Source organism: Theropithecus gelada, chromosome 8 (assembly GCF_003255815.1).
Source record: "Theropithecus gelada isolate Dixy chromosome 8, Tgel_1.0, whole genome shotgun sequence".
NCBI lineage: Eukaryota > Metazoa > Chordata > Mammalia > Primates > Cercopithecidae > Theropithecus > Theropithecus gelada.
Genome location: NC_037676.1, coordinates 111454542 through 111468835, shown reverse-complemented (window position 1 = coordinate 111468835; position 14294 = coordinate 111454542). Strand labels below are relative to the sequence as shown.

The window sequence follows — 14294 nt, the reverse complement described above, 5'->3', positions numbered from 1 at the left end:
TTTACCATCCTTTTCCAGTTTGGATATCTGGGTTATAACTTTGTAAAATGATTAGGGAAGTGTTCTATTTGTAGAAGAGAATGTATAGAACTAGTGTTATGTCTTAAAATGTTTGGTAGAATTTGTCAGTAAAACAATCTGGACCTTGAGTTTGCTTTTTTGGAAGGCACTTAACTATGGTGCCTTAGTTTTTAATGTTTTTAATTTCTTTTAACAGATATAGATCTGATGTGAGCATCTGTTTCCATTGCCTTTGTTTTTCAGTTTTCCATTTCTTAATTTCCATGTTACATGTATTATGTTCTTCCTTTTGTTTACTAGGAATTTATATTGCTTTTTTGTTTTCTATTTTTGAAGGCGATAGCCTAGTTGATTTTTGAATTTTCTGTTCCAATGAAAGCACTTAATGTTGTACACGTCCTTCTAAGCACTACTGTAACTGCATTCTCTAAATTTTTAGCCTACCTTAATTCCATAGGGATTGATTTGATTCGATGCTGGGCTTCAGTCTTTTACATGGCTGATTTATTCCATGTTTATTCTTACACCTAAGGCAAAACTTTTCATTTATCTCAACTGAAAGCCTAGGATGTTTACCAGGGCTTCTCCTACTGTGTGGACTCTGAAGTCTAATTTGACTCCCAAGCACTTTAATACCCCAAACTCAGCTTTTTAGCCCCTTATTTGCTGCTTTCCGCTTGTCTTTTTCAACTCAGTTTAAAAATCAGTAAATGGTCTTTGGAAAGCAACATAGCATTTGCTGTATTGAAGTTTGACCCTTTTCTCTGCAATTTCCTTTTCTCTCTAATCTTGTCCTGTGAAGCACTGGTGATCTTGATAGTCCTGAACTTTTAATTTTTTCTGCTTCTAAAAGTATGGATAATTGGAAGGTGAAGGGAAGGAGAAATCTATAGGGTACTTTCTCTATTCTGTTGGATATAGATATCTCCTTGAGACACTGTGCAGAATGGCATCAACTAACCAGGAGATTGCTGGTGGTGCCGTTACAACCAGTCACAGCAACCATAATTGTTCCCATTGATACTTAGACTACAGGCAACAGCCACAACTAGGCGGTTCCATATTCCAGCTGGGACATGGACACATGTTGAGGATGTAGATCTTCTAGAACTTCCATCCATTTAGTTTCAGATTCTCTCAGTTCATTTCATTAAATGTTTAATAACATGAGAATTAACATAACTCTGTATCTTAGCAAACTAGATGTTTACACATTTGATCAGTTGTAGAATTGTATTTCTGCTATATGCAGATATTGTATAATTTATTGCTTAATTATTGTGATCCTGTTACTCTGTGAGGTATATAAGACCAGACAGTGACCCTTGCATTGAAGCAAGGGAACATTTAAAAATTGCTTTCATGAATTTATTTATGTCTAGTTTAGGCTTATTAACAATATTTCAGTGTTTCTGTTTGGGTAGATATTTGTGTGTGTGTGTGTATGTGTGTGTTTTAGTGGTTCTAGAGGTTACATCTTTGACTTATCACCAACTGTCTTTAAAAACTGTATCACTTCATCTATAATTTAAGAAATTTATATTTTCTTCTCTTCTGTTCTTTGTATTATTGTTGTCTTACATTTTATATTCCATTAAAATTAATAATACATTGCTATTTTAGCTATAGTCAGTAATTCTCTTTTAAAAGAGATTAAAAATGTGAAAAAAAGGTTTTTCATTTACTCTTATATTAGCCTTTTCATCTATTCTATATTCCTTTGTGTTGATTGACATTTTCATCTGATGTTATTTTTTTCTGGCTGGAGAGCTTCTTTTAGCATTTTTTTCTAGTGTGGATTTGCTGGTGATAAATTCTCTCAGCTTTTTTCTGCAAAAATATTTCTCTTTTCTTCCCTTTTCTAAAGTTATTTTTGTTATGTATATAATTCAGCGTTGACAGGTTTGTTTTTTTTTTTATCTTACACATTCAAATATACACCATTGTATTCTGGCCTACGTAGTTTCTGATGAGAAGTCAGCTGTCTTTTACAGCTTTATTCCTCTGTAAATAATGTATCTTTTCCTCCCCTGTCTGCTTTTAGGAATTTGTATATTACTGCTTTTCAGAAATTTACTTATAATGTGACTTACTGTGGTTTTTGATTTTTTAAAAAAATATTTGTTGTGCTTGGAGTTCTTCGACATTCTAAAGAGTTGGCCATTACTTATTCACAATTTTTTCCCCATTCTTCTTGCCCTCCTCCAATTACCCATATGCTAGACCATTTGATATTGTTCCACAGATCACTGAGTTTCTCTGTTTTTATGTTTTGTCTTTGTGCTTCATTTTGTAGTCACTATTGCTATTTTTCAAGCTCACTGGTCTTTTGTCCTGCAATGTCTAATCAGCTGTCTGTCATATCTGTTTTGTTTTTCATTTCAGATTTGTGTTTTTATATCTAGAAGTTCAGTATGGTTCTTTTCTTTCATCTCTCACTTTCTCATGTTTATGTTTTCCTTTACATCTTTGAGTATATAGAGCATGTTTATAATACGTGTTTTCATATCCTTTTCTGCTGACTTCGTCATTCTGTTATTTCTGTTTGTGTGATTATGATTTTATTGGTCATGGGTTTGCAATTCATTTTTAATTACTGCTGTAACCTTAACATTTTTAAAGATGAAGAAACCCATTCCCTTGTTTATTTGTTTTACTTATTTGTTTTACTTATTTACTTATTTTATTTTCTGGACTAAGAATCCAAATCCAGATAAAGAAAAACCACCTTGCAATGCTCAAGAGTTAGAAGAATGTGATATTTTCTTTGAAGAGAGCTCCAGTTTGTGCAGATTTGATGGCAGTACATTAAAAACTACTCATGTGGTAAGTTACTGTTATTAATATTTTTATAAAATTTTGTCAGTAGTTAACTCAGATGATGATTGGCCTGTATATGTTTTTCAAAGATACTTGATTAGCAGTTACTGGCTTTGATAAGTCTCATCACTCTGTCAAGTAGCATCTTTTCATACACTCAGTAAAACAGTGTTACATAGTTTTGGTACCACTTTATATTGATATTTTTCAATTTGCGCTTTTCTGGATGGGTTTTTCATATATAATTGTGACCCTATAATGTATAATAACTTCACGTTTTTTTTTTTCATTCAACATTATGAACTTAAGCGTTTCCTCATATTATTTAAATGTCTGGTTTAATGGTTCGATTATACTATGATGTTGGTCATGTCTGCATGTAGTGATTCTACCCATTACAATAAGTAATAGCTTTTTAAAAATACATTATGATGATGCTATTTTTAAAAATCTCTGTTATATGAAGCCTTTTCTATTTCCAGGGAAATTTATCTAATAACAAGTTACAGAATTCAAATTAATGAAGCATAAGCCTCTGACAAATTGATTACTACTTATATTTTAGTAAAGATTGCAGTTATTGCCTGATTCACTGCATCTTCACCTTCACTTTTTTGTTTGATCATTACTAATTGGTGTGCAGAATAAACTTGTGCCATTTTTTTTTAACTGTCAACTATTTCACGTAATAACTATTTCTTTTGTGAAGAAGTTTTTATTTGTCTTAGTGTTTCTTACCAATTTGTATGACGTGTTTTAAATTTGAATAATGCTTCTATATCAAGTGAGTTAATTTTTTTCTTCTTTTTCTATTTTGGAATATTTTTATTCAACTCATTAATTCATCTGGAATTTGTTTTTCCTTTTCTCTCTTGTGTGCCATATATATATTTCACACCCTGCCCCCACTAAAAAAAATTTGCACTGTGTTTACAAGCTTTGACAGATTTGTATTAAGATACTGAAGAAGACTGCCTGGAGTGACTTGATGCAGTAGATGTAGAATTTTTTTTTTTTTTTTTTTTTTAATTTAGAACCTTATTAGACCTTCCTTCTTAGGGGAATCCTTAACCATTAGTTATTACTACTAAGTGTGTGTTTCATGGAGTTGTTTCTGTGAGCAGGGTGTCTCAGCCAATTGGTGGCTAACTTAGAGCTGTGCATATAGAAATTAGTGTTATTACTGAAACCAGAAGGAAATTTGGGAGACTCATTCCAAGCAAAAGCAACAGAGGAGATTGAGAGCAACTTGGTCTTTTGTTTCTGTTTTTAGACTTGTTAGGCTTTGATACAGGTTTCAAAGGCTCTGTTTTCAAGAAAACCCTGAAAAATTTCTGCCAAGTTTGCCCTGATGTTTCTTTGTTATGTAGAGGTTTGGGGGAAAGTGTGTTCTACCAGAATTCATGTAACCGAAGTTAAAAGTGTCATGGGAAGCTGGTTTACCAGGTCTGAGTTCTGGCCCAACATCTTACTGACTGAAAGGAAAAATAACTGGTCTTCTCACTCGCTGTCCCTTCCTGGTATTTTTGGATACTTACCAGCTTTCTTTAATGGCTGAACATTAATTAGTACTCAAAGAAGTTGTAAAATGAGCATTTCTAGTTATACCTATGTGGATAAACGAGGTGGAATGGCATAGGACCAATGGCTAGGCAGAAATACCATTTGAAGCTGTATCAAAATTAAATATTTGCTTTTACAATTAATTTCTATCTCTGTACTGCTCTCTTCCTTACCACGCTTTAACACTAGTAAGTTCTAAAAAGCACATGGATGAGATTTTACCAGTGTCCTCAACACCTACCAAATGTTCTGATTCATGATAGTTGCTTTAGAATTATCTTTTAGTGACAGTCATTAAATTTTAAAAAATTGTTTTAGGTCCATCTTGGATCTCAAGAAATGACTGTCTTTCATTTTCTCCCTCCTCAATTAATCTTCTAATTGAAGAGTAAGCAGTATTCTTAGTCAGATTATTATATCCTGGCTGGGTACTGGTCAAAACCCCAGATTATCAGAGCTGTTTCAAGTTTTTAGGAGTTTTACTTCCTAGCTGTTGTTTAGTTTTGACATAATCTTATAGATGATTCCCTGAATTGTGATAAATAAGAGCCATCACATAGCTACTCTTCTCTTTGTTACCTTGGGTTAAATTTTAGAGAACCAGTTTCAGGCATGACTGATAGAAGCCTCTTGAATCTGACTAACTGGAGATTATTTGTTCTAATAATGAAGAATCTGGTTGTTCTTCTTAACGTTATACTTTTAGGTGCTATAACTCTTAGACCCTGTTTTCTGCCAAACTTTTACAGGGAAGGCAGCTGTATCTTAGGTGTCATAAAATGCTGTGGTTTAAACTTAGCTTCCCTGAAAATTTCAGTTCATCTTAGTACTCCTAAATAGTGTTGATCAGTAGTTTAATGATGGTAACTGAGATACTCCCAGTTAATGATACCTTTCTTCATTTCTTATGTTTGAGTATATTAATTAAAACCAAGGAATGGCAAAATAAAAGCATTATTACTGATACATTACAGTACAAAAGCTTAGTGGATCTACGTACTGAGTCCTAGAATTTAGCAGATTTACCTGTAGTCACAGGCAATGTTAAATCAGCTCTGGCTGCCCCTAGAGGGACAGTTGAAAACTCTTTATTTCCTGAGGCCTCTAGCTCCTTATATGAAAAAGTGATAGAACTGACAAGAATATACCGATTTTTCTTACATTTACCGATCAAATGTGACTTCACTCCTCAGGAATTTATAAAAGCTAGAATGTTATAGCAGTGGAACTTCTCAGTGTCGTAGATCAAGAGTGGGGAAGAAGTCTAATATATAATAAACAGGGACAATCTTTCCAACTTCAAAGAAATTCCTTATTTCATCTTCTTCATTTTACGGATTTATTAAGACAAACTGAGATAGATGGAGTTTATATGGGATCAAAGAGAGAGTCAGTAGTGGAAACTAGATCTCTTGGGCTGCCAGTATGCTTTCCCTAATTTTCCCTAAACCAACAGGATCATAAATTTCTCTTTGGAGATCCTAAGCTACTACAGTTCGTCCTTCCTTCTGAATAAATACAGTTAGTCTTACTTCTGTGTTCCTAAGGAATGTGAACAATAGATTTCTGTGGTAAGCAGTTTCTATCCTCAGAAACTTAAGAAATAAACAAACAATCCTTCATTGTACCATAGCTTTTATTTGATGAGACATTTCCAGCATTTTGTACATACCTTTTTAACTAATCACATTTCAAAGTTTAATTGCTGGTTTAACTTCAATTAGTGTATAATTAAACTAAAGATTCTTATCTTTGTTTCAGTTGGATTTGAAACCAAACTTTCTTTTTACCATAAGCCCTTTATGGTAGAACAATTTTTATTCCTTTGGGTATACACACAATAATGGGATTGCTGGGTCAAATGATAATTCTGCTCTGAGTTCTTTGAGAAATCTCCAAACTACTTTCCACAATAGCTAACTAATTTACATTCCCATTCGCAGTATATAAGCATTCTCTTTTCTCCCCCATGTCACCAGCATGTTTTTTTTTTTTTACTTTTTAATAATGGCCATTCTGACTCATGTGAGATCCTAAACACTGAATACATATGGACACACAAATGAAAACAACAGACACCAGAGCCTACTTGAGGGTGGAGGGAGGAGGATGAGGATTGAAAAACTACCTGTCGGGAACTATGCTTATTACCTGGTTGGCGAAATAATCTGTACACCAAACCCCCATGACACGCAATTTACCTATGTAGCAAACATGCACATGTACCCCAAACATAAAAGTTAAAAATTATAAGCATTTTGATTTTTATATTATTAATTTTTTTATAGACAAAAATGCAGTGAAGTAAAAATGCATAAACATATATGTAGAATGGATACTCATGCAATGCTTGAAATTTAAAATTACCTTACATGGGAAGGTTAGTATATTCCCTAAGAGTTTTAGAAAATAATGCTATAATAAAAAGGTCAGAACTCTATGTTTTAAGTGACAAATATCCCAAAATATGTTTCCTTTAAAGACATGGACATTAGGGTTAGAATTGCCATTTGGAAAATAAAATGTTAAATAAATAAATGAAGCAGCACAATAAAAGAAATATTAAATATCAGAACTGAATATTTAATATTTCTCTGAAATATTAAATTGGTCATTAAAGTGTAAAGTGCAAATCAGAATTCAGATAGAATTGAAGATGAATTATTTTTACTTCTATCTAAGAGCTGTCAAAATGTTAGCCTCTGGCCATATGGTGACTATTGAGCAATTGAAATGTCGCTAGTCTGAATTGAAATGTGCTATAAATGTAAAATACACAACCAGATTTTGAAAATATGAAATACATAAAACATAAAATATTACTAATTAATTTTTATGTTGAAATGATAATCATTTGGATATGTTTGGTTAAATAAAATACATTATTCAAGTTAATTTATCCAGTTTCTTTTTATGCTTAAATATGGCTCCTAGAAAATTTAAAATTACGTATGTGGCTCCCATTTTATTTCTGTTGGACAACACTGATCTGTAGTAATCAAATTATATAGACTTGAATGACCAGAAGGTGATAGGATATTTTTAAGTATTAGATTATGGTGAATTTCTTAGATCAGATGATATTCATCTATTGCTTAAGACAGGGGTCCCAACCACCCAGGCCACGGACCTTACAGGTCCCTGGCCTGTTAGGAACCTGATCGCACAGCAGGAGGTGAGCAGTGGATGAGCTCCGCATCCTGTCAGATCAGCAGCAGCCTTAGATTCTCATAGTGGTGCTATTGTGAACTGTGCATGCGAAGGATCTAGGTTATGCAGTCCTTATGAGACTAATGCCCGATGATCTGAGGTTTCATCCTGGAACCTCCACACACCCCCGCCTTTGTCCGTGAAAAAATTGTCTTCATGAAACGAGTCCCTGGTGCCAAAAAAGTTGGGGACCACTGGCTTAAGATATAAAATTGAAGCACCTGAAAGAATATTTGTAACTTTTAAATAAACTCATCAAGACAGGAAGAAAAAGAGTTACAAACAGAAAATAATTAAGTTAATGTCATTATGAAAGGAAGTAGGAAAAGCAAATGCTGTATATTATTAATCCTTTCAAGAGGATATTAAGGATAGAATCAGAAGTTATTAGAGCATTTATAATAGTGTAAATAGTTATGATAGTTTAAAAAACGTTTAAAAAGTACCTAAACCAGTAGTTTTTGGTCTCAGGACCCCTTTACGTTCTTTTTTTTCCCTCTATATTTTATTAAACTATTTGGAAATGGAAATTTTAAATTATTATAAAAAACAGAATTATCCGTTACAAAAAAAGTCATTCAGAGTAATGAATAATCAAGTAATTTCATGTAAACGGCATTTTTATGAAACAAAATTGTTTAATTACAAACCGTTCATTTGTAATTAAAATTAGTATGTTAGAGGATTTGACATTTATTTTTTAATCAGGTTAAACTTTGTCCTTGCAGTTATGTTTGACTGATTAATTAGTATTCTTAGCAAGCCTTTTAACCACCCAGTGGGTTTACTTTGCCTGCCTTTACCTCCTTCAGCTTTTTGGTGTACTTAGTTTTTATAGTTGGATTATATTGATCAAAATGTATCATATTAAAAATTAAGAAATTTAAAAAGTATTCATTTAAAAATAATAACCTATTGTTAACATAAATAATATTTTTTAATGAAAATTAGGACATTTTCCAAAATAATAAAAAAAAAAGAATGTCATTGTTTTACATTTTTGCAGATCTCTCTAATGGCTGCATTAATATAGTTGAATCTTTATATCTGCTTCTGCATTCAATCTCTTGCGATATACTGCGGTTGAAATTATATTCAGATTCCTATAGATATATAATTGGAAAGAGAGGGGTATTTAATTAACATTTGTAGTTAATGGTGAGTTTTTTCCTTTGATATTACACCAAAATTTGACGTGCCCATTTCTTAAATACTAGTTGCAATGTAAACTTTTCATGCTCTGTTACTTTAAAATCAGTTGCTTTTTGAGACACTTTGAATGGATGTTTTACGCATGACGACAATTTGGAAATGTTGCTTCTCTGAGTTATGCAGACTTTCCAAATGCTAATCTATTTCATTATTCAATATAAACTGATACACACGTAAGTGTTTGTTAATATACCACTAATCTCACCAGAAGAGTGTTTTAAGGATTGGCAGGCTGTCATCCTCATGGTGATAAATATGAGTTCTTCAAAATTCTAAGTTTTGTTCAAAAGCTGAAATTTTATCATTGGCAACAAATACTTTTGAGTGTTCTCCTTGAAGTGATAGACTTCAGTCATTTACTTTGGGAAAATGTTTGCCAAATCTCAATTCAGAATAGCCATAGTTTGTCAACTGTTGTTTCAGGTGAAAATACTGTTCCATGAAAAAATAGCCATGTCAGTGTTTGCAACTCAAACGATTCCCAAGTGCTTTTCCTTGAGACAACCATGGTACTTTAGTATGCAGCAGAACTGCTTTATGTGTGCTTCCCATTTAATCATGCAGAATACTAAAAAGACATGTACTCAAGAGTCAAGATTTAATAAAATTAATCATTTTTCTTTCTCAAGGACATTTTAAAGTGAAACTGGCCTTTTCTTTACAGCGAGTACATGGCAGTGAAGAATGTGGCAACTTCAGGTAATTACTAGTATCTGGTGCTATTATTTGCAATAATTTATGCTATCACTGCAGCAATTTTATCTACTTTTTCTTTTGTACCATCCATACAAATTTAAAAATAGGGAGAAAGCAATTTACATCCTAGTATTATTATGAAAATAGTTTTAAGTCTATGGACCCCCTGAAGGTATCTCCCAGCACCCCCCTCCCCAACCCAATAGGGTTCTTCTGCATATCATACTTTGAAAGTAGCTTGTCTAAAACAGAGATTGTGTGTATATACCATTCACACAATAACAGCACTAATTCTTAGAAAGTTACTTAAGAACTGTGAAGGTTCTGAGATTTTACCACATTTACAGGCTAACAAGTTAACCTGCCAGTTTAATGGATGCTGGTAGGAGACAGGAAATTACTGGATTGGAGACTTTATTACTTTGCACAGTAAACAGCATAAGCATTAGCATATTTGCACCAATTTCTCAAGTCTAAAATTCCCACTGGACAGAACAGATGGGTCCAGATGGATTCCCACGTACATCAGTAGGTTGTATTACAGGAGAGAAAACTTGAGCGTAGGGAACTTGAGTCTACTATAATGATCAGTTAGCATGTCTACCTGCTTATTGTCATAAACATTTTGCCTATAGTACTGGAGGGAGACACTCTATCTTCTAAGGCTATTCATTATGCAAACATCCGTGTGTGAACAAAGTTCTTTGAAAAGGAATTTGGAGGAAAGAGACTATTCCAGCGAACAATTTGCAGACTGAGGAGATGTAGCCTTAGGCAGCTTTCAGTGTAAAATGAAGGTGTGTTCTAGAGAACAAAGAGAGGTTCAGTGTTTCTTTTCTTTGAGACAGAGCCTCACTCTGTCCCCCGGGCTGGAGTGCATTGGCATGATCTCGGCTCACTGCAACCGTTGCCTCCCATGTTCAAGCAATTCTCCTGCCTCAGCCTCCCAAGTAGCTGGGATTACAGGCGCCCACCACTATGCCCAGCTAATTTTTTGTATTTTTAGTAGGGACAAGGTTTCACCATGCTGGCCAGGCTGGTCCCAAACTCTTGACCTCGTGATTTGCCCACCTTGGCCTCCCAAAGTCCTGGGATTACAGGCATGAGCCACCGCACCTGGCCGGGTTCAGGTCTTATAGCAAAAGTTCCTGCCCAGGTTCCGAAGCAGATCTGTTTATGCAAATGAATGAATGGCAGCTTAGTTCTGATCCGTCAGCACAGCTGAGCCCCTTGGTCAATATAGCTGAGCCATGATTGATTGATTTACTTTGGAAAAATGTTTGCCAAATACCCAATTCTGAATAACCATAGTTTGAGCTGAATAACCACAGCTGAGCCCTGATTGACTGGGGCAGGTGAACTCTGATTGGTTGGTTTTCAAGCATAAAACCAGAAGTCTCTGTCAAATGTTTCTTTCTAATAGTGAATGATGGGTGAGGGGATTCTGGCTGCAGTTTATTTTGGCACCAACAATAGGAACTGGTTTGGCTTGGTTGTAGAAAAGGAGGTCTTGTCATACTTTTACAAAGTCTTTCTGAGAACACAATAGGTGACCACTTCCTCACCCAGCCATGGCTGCCTGCTTCTGTTTTAACTTTGAGCACTTCAGCCATGGGAGTCCATTTGTCTGTCAACTGGGAGCATTAACATTTGGAAAGGTAGTAGAGAGTAAAGAGCAGTCAGTATGTCTGCTTTCAAAACATACAGAAGTTAAAGAGACATGCAGAATTAACTTACAACAATACGAAGTAAAACCACATATAAAGGTATTTGAATTTTCTTTTTCTTGGTAGATTCTTTTAGCCCATAGAGAGTGGCGGAAGTGAGTAGTCTATTTTCTTGCCCTTATATTTTGATAACTGAAAGAAGTTTTTACTGTAAAGATACTTGTTGCAACAGTAATTGCTGTTCATAACACCATGTAATGCAGTGCTCCATACCTGTGTGTGTATGTGCACTAGTATAGATGTGTATGTATAGGTATATATTATACTTCTTTGTGGTATGTACTAGCCCTCACTCATATATAGTGAGGCCCTATGAGTCCTGAGGGCCTATGAGTCCTATTTGAAGAAAATTTACATTTAGAAAAATAATTAAACCATGTAAATTCTGTTGGTATGAAGGCATCATTTTAATAAAATTTAAGTAGAAGTCTTTTATAAAAAATACATACTGCTTAAATAGCATTAATGTAAATCAAAATAAACAATCCATGTTTTTGTGTTTTATGTTTTCTAGATCTCATCTCCTAACTACTTCTCCTTATGCCTTTTTCCTCTTGCCCAAGAGAGCTGTCCTAAATGTCTAATATTTCATTGTTAATATTTATTACTGATATGTTTAACAGTCATTGTTAATTACATTGGGTATTCTTTAGTGACTTTTTTTCTTTAAGTTTGTGAGGGTCAACCACATTGTCATGTGTAGCTGAGTTTCATTTGTTTTGACCTTACATAGTTTTCATCATGTATATATATGTAATGTATTCATTCTAGTGTGGATTTTTCATTTTCTTGATCTAGCAGTGCTAGTGTTAACCTTTTTGAAACTTTCACCTTGTCCTTGTGTAATTTTTAGGTCTATAACAATACTGTAGGTTCAAGTTATAGCCTACTGTTTAAAAATTAATATTGCCATAAGCATTTTACCTATTGGTCCGTATTTTTGAAATACTAGTATGCTGCATGCTGTCATATAGGCTTATACCACAATTTAATCAATTATCTAATGAATTTGTTTCCCCTAGATTTTAAAAAATATAAATATAATCATTTAAAATACCCCTCTCCATGTATTTTTTTCATTATCTTAGAGTCTTGGGCTTGGATTAAAGTGCTTTACAAATATTGCAGAAGTTACCTGTCACCACTTTTAATGTAACCATGCCAACATTGAGCAAATAAATGTATACGGTGCTTACATTCAATTTTGGAGACTATTGGTAATCAAGACAGTCTCTACTTTTAAAACATACAGTCAAGTGGGGAACAAGCATGTAAATAAGTATTTATAACAATAATTATAGTGTACGAAAGTGAGGAAAGAGAGTTGTATCAAACAAATATTGCAGTTTATGTGATATCCCAGAGATGATGGTTCTTTTGAAGAATCAGCACTAATTTGGCATTGCTGGAGTATAGAGTCTCAAAGAGACGTGTGTGTGTGTGTGTGTGTGTGTGTGTGTGTGTGTGTATGTGTAGAAATACTACTTAATACTATTTCCAACTTAATGGTTATGAATTGATATCTGAGATATGTGAATTATACATTGAGTTTCTTTGACTCATATTGCAGTTGATTTCTTTATGCTTGTTTTAAATTCTGTTTGCTCCTGTTGTACCCATTATCTATGTTTGAATAACATATGGGCCAGGCACAGTGGCTCATGCCAATAACCCCAGACTTTAGGGGGCCAAGGCTGGAGGATCACTTGAGGCCAGGAGGTCAGAACCAGCCTGGGCAACATAGCGAGACTCCACCCCCACCTCTTGTCTACAAAAAAAATTTGCCAGGCGTGGTGGTGCAAACATTTAGTCCCAGCTACTCGGGGGCCTGAGGCCCAAAGATCTCTTGAGCCCAGGAGTTGGAGGTTCCAGTGAGCTATAATGGTGCCTGCACTCCAGCCTAGGCAACCTATAACAGTGAGACCTTCTCTCGAATAAAAGAAAAAATAGCATATGATTTGATTTTGGGTCATAATTGTTGTGGACATTTCACTTTGACTGTTTTTGGTTAATATTGCTTACTTTTTCTCACTTTAATGACAGCCTTAAGTGTTTATATCTTTGAGTAATGTTTATATATTTGCCTTCTTGCACTTAGATTATTGCCCTCATAAAAATCTGATAAATATTCATACTGTTTTTTGATATTTTTATTGTGTCCTAATCTTTTGTGTGACTCTTTGAGGTTTACTTTTTAGTATATGGAAAAATCTTTTGAATAGTAAACTATTAAAAGTATGAATTAGCAAGTACTTGATTTGCCCAGAAGAAACTTATTAAATAAGGTAAATTTGTGTTGCCCCTGTTTTCGAGAAAGTGAAACTTATGAAAATCTTTAAAAAAAAAAAAAAAGATGGTGATATTTAGTTTATATCAAAACAGAAATTAAAGTACATTATGCTTTAATTAAAGTACTACTACCAAATCAGTGAGAAGGTACTTTCTTCTGGAATAAGAGTTAGCAATAACCAGGGCACTATTCAGGCAGCTGTCAGCCATCTTCCCAGTACTCAACTTGCCTTTCCAGCTCCTCATTAATAGGCCATGAAGTGAAGGACATTTATTGCCTCATTAACCAGATAATCCCATAGACACATCTTTAATGTTGTTAATCAACCTATAAGGCTCTCATTTTTCTCCTCCAGAGAGCCCTTTCTCTGTCAGCATTCCATCTTCTTCCCCAGAATGACAGTGGGTCTGAGATTTTTAGCCTATTTGCAAGCTAACAAGTTAGCCTATCACAGTTTCATAGATGCTGGTAAAAAGACATGAGACTCCTGTGTCAGGCACAAAGGATAGTTTATCACTGACAGCCGTATCATTAACCCAGAGTATCAGCATTTGGACCACTTCCCTGATCCTCAATTTCCACAGGGAAATATGGAGATGACCAGTAAGCCTTCCTGTACTTTGCTTAGAAGAGACATTATTCTACTGAACTTTAAACAAATCTGCTTTTTACTTTAGAAAGAGATACTGTATCTTCCTAGGTTATTTGCGTTATTTGCTTTACAGACATCCTTGAAATAGTAGTCCAGAATATAT

General features: G+C 34.2%; 1 protein-coding gene across 3 annotated transcripts in view; it reads left to right on the top strand.

Annotated features, from left to right (window-relative positions):
- The window catches only part of NUDCD1 (NudC domain containing 1), a 94780-nt gene that overhangs the window by 60017 nt on the left and 20469 nt on the right, over positions 1-14294 (top strand). For all 3 annotated transcript variants that reach the window (XM_025393624.1, XM_025393626.1, XM_025393625.1), the window contains one exon: positions 2722-2847. In XM_025393624.1, the coding sequence (XP_025249409.1) occupies positions 2722-2847 (126 nt within the window). The remainder of the gene's footprint in view (positions 1-2721; positions 2848-14294) is intronic.